This window comes from Drosophila grimshawi, unplaced genomic scaffold (assembly GCF_018153295.1).
Source record: "Drosophila grimshawi isolate 15287-2541.00 unplaced genomic scaffold, ASM1815329v1 contig_311, whole genome shotgun sequence".
Lineage (NCBI taxonomy): Eukaryota > Metazoa > Arthropoda > Insecta > Diptera > Drosophilidae > Drosophila > Drosophila grimshawi.
Window position 1 is genome coordinate 24,786,467 of NW_025063098.1, and position 10,698 is coordinate 24,797,164.

General features: G+C 39.2%; 1 protein-coding gene across 1 annotated transcript; it reads right to left on the reverse strand.

Annotated features, from left to right (window-relative positions):
• Positions 1-9,912: 9,912 nt before the first annotated feature.
• On the reverse strand, positions 9,913-10,551 carry LOC122322507 (kinase and exchange factor for Rac A-like). Its single transcript, XM_043215006.1, has one exon. The coding sequence runs from the start codon at positions 10,549-10,551 to the stop codon at positions 9,913-9,915; it is 639 nt and encodes a 212-aa protein (XP_043070941.1).
• Between the last annotated feature and the right edge of the window lie 147 nt (positions 10,552-10,698).

Sequence of the window (10,698 nt, forward strand, 5' to 3'; positions counted from 1 at the left end):
GAGAGAGAGAGAAAAGGAGAGAGAGAGAGATCGAAATATTGCAACAAATCAAAAAATTAAGAATAAATAAAAACGAATTGAATAATTTAGGTCAGCTATGTGGATAACCATTGATGAAGCGCCCGCTGCTTGCTTTACTTTATTGAATGAGTTTCCCAAGCGGCTTGGGTGCCTTAAGAAATTATTCACTAATTACTGAATGGGTATAGAGAAAACTTATAAATGTTCGGGAAATGTTCTCTATTAAAGTATATGAAAATATTTTGAAAATAGAATTGCTTGAGCTGCAGTTGGCTCATGCGTCCAGGTTCACTTATGCTGGTTGACATTAAAGCCCATTAGATGGCAACACGTAACCGCAAATTGCAGGCACTGTTGAGGGGGCGGGCAGGGGGGTGTGTGCTGCACAGGGCGTTGTGTTGCACTGGGGTCGCTTGTGGCGTGGTCTGTGCCTCATGTCGAGGCATGCAATTATGCATTCATCAAGATTATGACACGACATGCAAGTTCCGATCGTTCTAGCGTCTTTAGCAGCAAATGAATTTGTACTTCAGCTGCCACAGCTCCAATTGTTATTGCCTTTTGTTGCTGTTGTTGTTGTTGTTGTTGCTGGTTGTTTTGATAGCACACATTTTGCTGAAGCTGAAGCTGAAGCTGGCTGAGGCTGCCTGACTGGCGTCAGCACGCGATTAAGAAGCGACGTGTAATTAATCGTCAAATAAGTTTAATTGGTAATGTCTTTTATGTGAGACTAGGTTCATACAATGTCGCGTTGGCTGCCCAGATCCCAGATAAATTTATACATACATTTTACCGCTGCGAGGCACGTATGTATGCAGATATCCAAATGGGACCACACAGCCACTTGATGCCTTTGCAGTTATGATTGGGATGTAGTTGATATCTATTATATCATCTAACATCAATTTGGAGAATAGCCTATATTTCAAATCTATTGAATATTCGTTTAATTGCGCACAGATGCATTCAGCCGTGCTATTTTTCGTTAAACTGTCATCGTCATCAAAAATATAAATCGTTAAATAATTCTAGTTCGAATTTGAATAAAAAAAACTTGAGCCAGACAAAGATTCATAATAAATGCGTGCTAGTTCAAAACAATGCCAATTATGTATTATTTTAAAATGTATATTTCCCAGTTCATAAGGCTGGCTAATTAAAAAAAATAAATAACAATCAGCCGGTCCAATTACGAGCTGGAAATTAAAAACATAGCCGTAGGTTATGCAACACTACAGACCACATCTTGAGTTTTGAAAGTTGGTGGGGGTGGGGTGGGAGGGTGGGCGAAACATACGCCGAGGTTATTCATCATCAGCCAAGTGCAACCGCTAGACAGGATGTGCTCTGTCCTGGTAAAATGGATGAGCTTTGGGTGGTTTTTCTTTTTCTTAGGGGGAGATTCGGGTGCGGGCATCGCTCTGCCCTGTTTGGCCACTGATTATGAGAAAAACAACAAAATTATCCAAAAAATTTGCATTTTAATACAAAAATGCGGCAAAACGCGACACAAATATTTTTGTGGGGGGTCGTTGGGTGAAACAAAGAAAAGCTAATAATTTTATCAGTGGCAAACAGTTGACAAAATCAGCATTTTCTACGGGGAATCGGGTGAGGGGATAGGGGATAGGGAATCGGATGGGTGGCAGTGTCAGGAGCTGCATCCGCTTTGGCGCTGCCAACTTAAATTAACTGTGAAAGCGACCACGCAGCAAGAACATTTGTCTTGCGACAGGTCCAAAGGGAAAGTGCAGATTTCCTCGCTCTTTTCTTTCTATTTACCGCTGAGTTGGAAAGCAGTAGACTGTGTGTGTATGTGTGTGTGCCTTTGAGCTTATTAATCATCTTTTGTGCGTATCTTTCACTTTTCGTATGCCTCATTGCTGGCAGCCCTAATGCCATTTTTGAACTTCTTTTCGCACAAATTTCACCCCGCCTCTTTTGCATACTCTGCGCAAGTTTCACGGCAAGCGGCAGGAAATCCTCTTCTAAGGAAATTATTTTGATTTAACTTAGCTGTTCTTTTATTCTTGGTCCTCAGATGCCAACTTGACGCTAATGTATTTCAGTATGCAATGAACTTCATAAATTTTCAAGCTAATTAAGTTTTCAGATTCAGCAAACAGATAATAAAGGTCCACTCTAATTCACTGGACAAGCAAGTACATATTTACTGCATCTTAATTAAAGCTATAAAAATTCAGTTAATAAGATTTTGGTATAAATTTTAATAAAAAATAGTTTTAAATTCGATAAATATATAAATATTATTAATTATTGGGTAACATCTGACTCACATTAGTTAACTGACAGACCAATGAGTCAAACCAATAGAAAACTGTCCAAACGGACTTTCCTATGGCAGTTCCACAGTTTGCGGAGCTAGGATGAAGGTGATATATAAGGCCGACACATGCGCACCTACCAAATTGATCGAAAAAATGCCACACAATGAGACAATGTTGTTGTTATTGTGGTTGTTGTTGCTTGGCCACCCGTGACCCACTGGGCCCCAGGGCCAAGACAGTGCCACTACCCCTCGTCGCTTGCACTCGCCATGAAGCACTCAACTGGTTGGCGTTGAGCTTAAAGCGTTAATTCGTAATTTATGTGTCACACAAATCGAAATTGAATGCCAAGCGAAATTATGGAATATTTATCATTTCGCACAAGCTGCACGAAAGGATTGCAAGGAACCGTTGCAACTGCATGAGTTGTTGGGGCGCAAAAGAGTTGCGGGAATGGGCAAAGCTCCCAACCGATGCAACGTTTGTCAATGCGAATTACGAATAACGACAAAGTGCGCTTAACTTATGTGCGTTTTTCGGCATTGGGGGGCTTGGTGTAAAAACGTAAAAAAGGTTTGCCGCCATAAACTTGATTTCCCACTAGAATGGTAAAGTTGGTGGAGCAGTTGCATGGTGGGTGCTGGGTACACTTAGTCGCAGCTTGTTGTGGCACTGTTAACCGAAAAATCGTAAAATATTTATAAGGTTTGCATACCTCGAGCGAACTGCACGCTTTGATGCAGTGGCAAGTGTTAATTGGAATCAATTTGATAATCTCCCAGGGCACACACAGGCACACACACACACATACACACACACAGAGAGATGTTTTGTTGTGCTGAGTTCATGATAATTTCTCGGATGTGCGATTTTGATTGAAAATTAACACTGTGGGGGGCTGCGCCACGATTTTGCCTTTGGCCTCCATTGGTGGCTACAGCGCCCAGGCCACATAATTCAACTTGTATTAATTTAAATGCCAATTTATTGCCAAAAAACAAAAACAAAAAAAAAAAACACTCCTCACCCACCCCTCACCGTATCCGCCAGCGTTTATTGTGTGCGAGTCCGTTAATAAAGGGAGCAGAGAACGTCTGATAAATTATGAGCATGCAAAAATGCATTCGTGTAACTGTAACTGGACAGATTGCGTATAAATATTTTCGAATTATTATTTTACGGCAATTGCATAGGTAATATGTTAAGATTGGAAATAATTCTTAGCATAAGTTATTTAATTTATATACCGTATAATAGGAACTCGATAAGCTCAACTTACTTTATTATACCTCATTTGTTACCGATTATGATAGCCATATCACTCATAAGTTGCAAGCGCTTGGAAGAGTATCTCAAAATAAAGTATTCTGTGTATTTTTTGAAACTTATCTAATTTAAATTTGATTTTACTGAAGTAATTACAATAATCAAGCAACTTTAAATGCAAACGTAAATAAATAAATATTATGAAAATTGCAGACTTCTTTCAAACCCAATCTCCAAACTGTGTAAGTCGGCCATAAATAACACATGAGTAATCATGCTTAAATCAGAAATACTGGAATGCCACCCATATTGTATTTTGTTGTTTGTTCGCAAAATTGCAAAACCGCCCGCAATTTATATGCTACTCCGAGGCTGGCAAATGTTGCTTTGACATGTCAGGGAGCGCTGATTAACATATTATGCGACAAACTGCCACTGGACACTGCGGCGCGACCCAGTCCAAGTTGCAACCATAAAGAGAGAGAGAACGAACTGTGGCAATTCAACGCCTGTCACTGGCTGTTTGCACAGATAATTCACGCCAACGCCAGCAGAGATAGATAGAGAGAGAGAGAGAGAGAGAGAGGGATATACATATATATATAGATAGATGAGGTTAGGGGATTAGAGGCAGAGTCAGACACATGCCCACATACAAAAGTACATATATCGAAGGCAGCTCCAGTTAGCGGTTGTGTAATTGAAAAAGTTGTGTCTGCGGCCCCGGGAGTTGGAGTTGGTATCTGAAATCAGTCGCTGGCTCTGCTCACTGGCGATGGCTATCAATGTCAGCGATAGGTGAGCCAGAGAATGTCGCCCCGGGGCCGTATGGGCCAATTAAGGGTTAAACATTTTGCATATGCAGTCGATTCAGACTCCGATTCTGTCTGTGATTTGCATAATTTTCGGGTTGCTATATCTATATCTCTTTCTGTCTCACTCACCCCCCCACCTTACTCTACCTCTGCCTCTCTATCATTTGCTCCTTTTCGACATGCGCACGATACATTAATTTATTTGGCTCAAATGAGTATGGCAAAAGACAAACGCAGATTGGAGGAGGGGACGGCACTCAAAGGGGGGAGGGGGAAGTGGACAACGCTGGTGTCCAATTTCATTAGGCACGTCAGCGCCTTTTGTGTATGCCGCCCCTTGCCCCTCTCCACATTAACCCACTCTCAGCAATGCGTATGTTTTGTCTAACTGTCATTGAAATGTGTTTCCCTTTTTTGTCACATTACGAGAGAATTTACATAAAATCTATTGTAAGCGCATGAAATTGAATACCCGAATGATTCGGACATGTGGTCCTTTTTGTGTCTCAGTGAGGGGGTATGCTGATTAAGGAGGGGGATGGGGGTTATGTGGTACATATTTCTGTCACGATGTTTGCCTTTTGGTCCCAGACGAATTTCCTAATTTAATTAGCACAGCGAACAGGCCCAAGCCCAGAAGTGAAAGGGTGGCAGTGTGGTGGGGTCATAATAAATAACTTGCAATTTTCATAAGTCATAAATTAGGCAATGGGAATTTGTTTTCCAATTACACATATTTCACACCGCATGCCAGAAAATCAAATTGAATGCTATTTTCTATTTGATAATTTATAACGCGCTGCAACAAGTACAAATTGTCAAAAGCATTTTGCATCTTGCCCAGCCGAGGAGCGTGTGGCCCACCCATGGTGTTGGTAGACCTGGCTGAAGCAAAGGCAACACATCACTATGGGCAAAAATGACACTATTTCCGACAAAAAATGTACTAAGGCTACTTAAATTAATAATAAATGTAAATCAAATGTATTAAAGCATTTTAAATTAATTATTGAGGTATTTACTTAAAAACAGATCTATTGAGATAATCAGATAACATATATTATTTTAAAATCAGTTGATTGGTTTATATTAGGAACATTATTTTTACTCCTTACACAAAGACCTTCACTTTATTTTTTAACTTATTAATTTCTGGCAGAAAAGTTTCATTTTCCACCACAGTGCACAGTGCTGGCCCCTATCCTTGCCCCCGAGCATTGCCACGCGCTCTTAACGAGTCACAAATTCACGTCGCAATTGCCAGAGCCGGCAAGCAACGCACAGCTCCGCATCATAACTTCTCAGCCAAACAACACCTCAGCGGGGTTAGGGGCCAGGGGGTTGGGATACCAGTTCATGGGTGCCCACCCGCCTAGCCGCAACAGCCACCCAACCAGTCGCTTATTTTTGCGTATTAACGCGCGAAATAATATTTTATTTTGACCATCGTCAAAGGATTGAAAAATGCCCACTAATATCTTTGGGTCTTTGTGACGGCTTTGTGCGAGTCACTCTCTCTGTGTGTGAGTTTGCATTGAACAATGTGGCATGGTGTTCCAAGTGCCACACAGTAGTTATGCTTAGGCTTAGCATATATCTTCTTACTGTTGTATTGCAGCTTTTTTGTTTCTATTTTTGCACGTATTTAATTTGATAAAGATTTCAGGAGAATTTTGCAAATATACAAATGGCTTGCAAACTGTACAAATAAATAAAGAGAAATTAATGAAGATGATAAAATATTTTGACAAGAAAAAAATATAATCAATTATAATAAATGTTAAAAGTTCGAAATTTTTCCTTATATGATGCACTTCCTGATCCTATTATTTTTTGTTTAATTTAAATTATATTTCATTATTTAATTTGTAAGGAAAATGCAATAAAAATTAAATTAAATATTGTAATAATTTCCACTTACCTTAATAACCATAATGAAATTTAATATTTAAGTAATTTGCAAAGTTTCGTAACATTTAATCTTGTTAAGTCCAACATAAACTAAATTAGTTGCGGCAAGTTAACACCACAAAGTGAATAGTTTTTTTTTTTTACAGATAATGTGCCCCATATATATTATTTGCACATTATTGCATCAGTCGTGGTCAACTCTAGTCTATACACGTAATTCGACTAATTTTCCATAACATATTTACAGCTCGTAAAGATGATAATTTGCTGTACAAAAAGTAGTGTGCGGACACACCTTCGATTCTTCAAGCCAAATTCCCACGTTTCCCAACCGCAGAGCGAATCAATCGTTTGCCTAGTCAGACTCCAGTTTTATGTCGAAGAGAGGGGATCGCGTGGAATGCAAAATAGTTGAGCAGTTGCAGCCGTTAACTTCAGCCTGATCTGATGGAAGGTGGCAACGCTGTGGATTATCCGGCCAATTGGTCACAAAATCTTAACACCTAGAGGGGTAAGGCAGCGGGTCCAAGGCTTCGCTGATCATCATCAGATGATGAGATGATCAGAGATGATCACTCAGTGGCGGCCATTAAAGTCAAATCATTTTTCACATTTAGATATTGGCCGCGGGGCATGCACAGAGAATGCCTCTCCCCTTTGTGCCCACAGTGAGTAAGTCGGCACAATTGAAGACAACTGCAACTCGAAATCGATCCATCCAAAATTGGCCCGATCACGATTTGGAAAAAATATGTTCAACTGCAGCCAGATCTGTTGTGGGCTCTAGCGCTGACTCGGGTTGCTCGCTTACATAAAAGTAATCAAATCAACACCTTCATCAACTCCTTTGGATACGCTTGCCCCAACCGCAGAAAATGCCTTCCTTATTTTCGCTGGCAATTTCGACTCACGGTTCGAACCGAACAGCAATCTTTATTTTGGATACCCTTGCAATAGGTATTGTAATTTTTTCATAAAATTTGTATCGCTCTTGAGGACAACTCTTTGCTCATCCCACAAGGCAAAGATTTTCTTGGTCAGTGTCCGGCTAACTTTAACTATATCCGTCGGCCGCATTCAATGTATATATCATGTTGTAATCTAGGACATCCCGGCGAAAATCATGAAGTTTGCAAGTTGGAATTTTAATTTAGTTGCGGACAGTTTGGCAAGGGCATGGTTTTTTCGGTGTGCTCAATTTAGCTGTTCTTTCTTGTTTTGCTGTACTTTTCGGCTCGTTTCAGTGGCGATCGCCTGTCGATCAAATTGTTGTTTTCGATATCTAATTTGTCATTCGGTATCCGCAACGGCAACGGCAACAGCAACAGCAACAGCAACATCAACGGAAACTGCAACGGCAGCGACGGCCCACAAGACAACCGTAATTTGTTCATTGGCTGGCAACACGCTGTCTGCGTTGCACGATCCTTTGACTGGGGCATGGTCTTGGTGCTTGAAGCAAACTAGGGAATCCCGGCATTATGTGCGACGATTATCTTGTCGGCGCGTGAAATTTCGTGGCGTTGAGGAATTGACCTGCAATTGATACCAATCCATGGCAATCCATTACAGAGGCTAAGCGCGCGAGCTGCATGTCTCATTATTGGCAATTTTGGAGCAGTTCGGGGTAATTGCCCATGCCGGCCCATGCCGTGGGTCATTTGTATAGAGGTCGCACACCTTAACTGCAGCATGACTTGGGCATTCATTTTTCAGCACATATCCAAATTATAATGTTGTGGGGGAGAGAATTGCCATGAAATATGGTCAATTGAAAATTGGAAAAATGTTTCATGCTTAGATATTTTTTGTATTTATTAAATAAAATTAATTTAACTGACACTTGATTTCCATATCGAAATTATCAAAAACAAACATTTTTTCTTTTATCTTCTTGTATACTAATTAATACTTAAATATATATATTTTGATTACAGCAATCAACGTTTTTGTATAATGCGGAGAATTATTGTTTTGCTGATTCTTTTTTTTTCTTGTTTTTTATGAAGTCAATATTTTTCGCACACACATACATACATAGTATATACACTCTCTCTCTCTCTCTCTCTCTCTCTCTCTTTATAGCGACTATCAACTGTGATAAGGTTAACATATATATGTACTTGATCTATACTATAGATGCGCTTGCCCAGCTCGACGTTTTTTCTTTATTTTAATTTATTTACCATTCGGTTGACATTTATTATCAATTATTTTACAAATTTCCCACCTCGAAAATGTATTTACACGCGATCACGCGATTTTTTTTTCAATAAGTAACTGTATTTATTTAATTACTGTGTAGTTTAATCATATTTATACAATGATTTCTTATCAGGAACGCGCGAATACTTGACACTGCTTGAAAGTCACGAAAATATTATTTCGGCTATTAAATGGTGATTTGTTATATTTTTAAAAAGTGTTTAACACAATTTTCTATACAAATTTTGGCAGCAATTAAAAGATAATTATTAATAATAATAAGACCAGAAATCATAAATTGAAAAAATCTTGACGTAGACAGCTATGATATATTTATGATGGAGTTATACGAATGGACTGCCTTCAATCCCGTTTGGGAGTAAAAAATATATGTATTAAAAAAAAAATAATATAATTTATTCGAAAAGGATGAATAAAAAAAACAATGAAAAGGTTCTTTAAAAACGCAATTTTTATTATTATAAAATATATAAAACGTTTATATTTATACATATAAATAAAATAATGCTTAGTCTAAAAGATCGTTTAAAAACTGAAAACTTGCACTGAATTGGTTTTGCCCGCTTTATTAATATTTGTATAAAAAATAATAAATTTGCTAAATTTTGCATTACAAAATTATTTAAATAAAATATATGTATTTTGTTAAATTGACCACATCTTTGAGATATGGTTTGGAGCAGTTGAGAATTTGATTTTCTTAATTTCTTTTGATGTTAATTTTTTTTTTACATTTTACTTAAAGTAAAATAAAGTAAAAAATGTATAAAGCACACACAAAATATAATTGCCACACATAAAGTAAAAATATATTTTTGGTATAATTCTGCAAACCACTGGGAAATTAGAGTAAAGTACACTATAGATCGCATAGAACTATATAGTAGTTGGCTGTCTAGTATCTATATATGTATATGCTACAAGAAATACATAAATATTTTGCCTAACATAGATTTACATTGTCTTTTTATGGATTTTCTTTTCATTATTTTGTGAAGGGATATATCAGAATTTTAACTTTAGTTTTTGCTTTAAAAATTAAGTAGAACTCAGTGCCTTTAAATATTATACAGACATATAGTAGAAATGATTGACGCCCAAAAACGTTGAACGTTGAACGCTTCAAAGTTTTTCCAGATATACGGTCAACTTGCAACCAGGGAGCAGCTTGCTATCTACAAGATACAAAACCGCATTTGGTTGTCAGTTGTGGGCGCCTTGGGAGAAAGTTGAAATTTGTTTATGTACAAGTTACAACAACTAAAGGAGATTTTAAAACAATTAAGCTACACGATTCGGTTTTTTTTTTGTTGTTTTTACATTTTTCATTAGACTTTTTTTTTTTGTTTTCTTTGTTTGTTTTTCAATATGCATAAATAATTACACTACTTGACATCCACAATGAGAGGAACTTCACTGATATCGATTAAATTTGGCGGCGATGGCAGCGACTGTTGCTGCAGTGACAGTTGCTGCTGTTGCTGTTGCTGCTGGGTTGTCGTTGCTGTCGGCGTGGACGATGTCGATGACAGCGACCCCGCCGAAGACGAGGAGGCGGAGGCCATGTTCGCTGCCGTGGCCAGTTGCTCGTGGTTGCTGCTGCTGATGCTGCTGTTGTTGCTGCTGCTGTTGCTGCTGGCCAGCAGCAGACGTTGGTGGTGTTGTTGCAGGCACTGATTTGCATTGACAGCGGCAGCGGCCATCATCATAGTCGCTGCATCGCAGTAATTAGACAGCATTGTCGTTGTGTTCACTGCCGCTGGCATTGTTGTTGTTGTTGCCATTGCTGCTGCTGCTGTTGCTGGTGTCACATATGCAGCTGCCGTCGCATTGGCCATATAATCATTGCTGCTGCCGTTGCTGCTGCAGCCGGCGCCAAGGTAACCGTTGGCGTTCATGTTATTGTTGTTGCTGCTGCTGCAGCTGATGTTGCTGTAGTTACTGAATTGCTGCTGATTGCAAACGCTGTTGAGACTGTTGCCGCAGTTGTTGCTTCCACCACCGACGCCGTATGTTGCATGCATGGCAGCAACATTGCTGTGATCGTGGCTGTGATTGCCAGCAACAGCAATGCCCCCACCGCCGCCGACGTTGCTGTTGCTAGTGATGTTGTTGCAGGGATTGATGTTGAGCGTAGTGTTGCTATGATTGGCTGCCACAGCGGCCGCCAC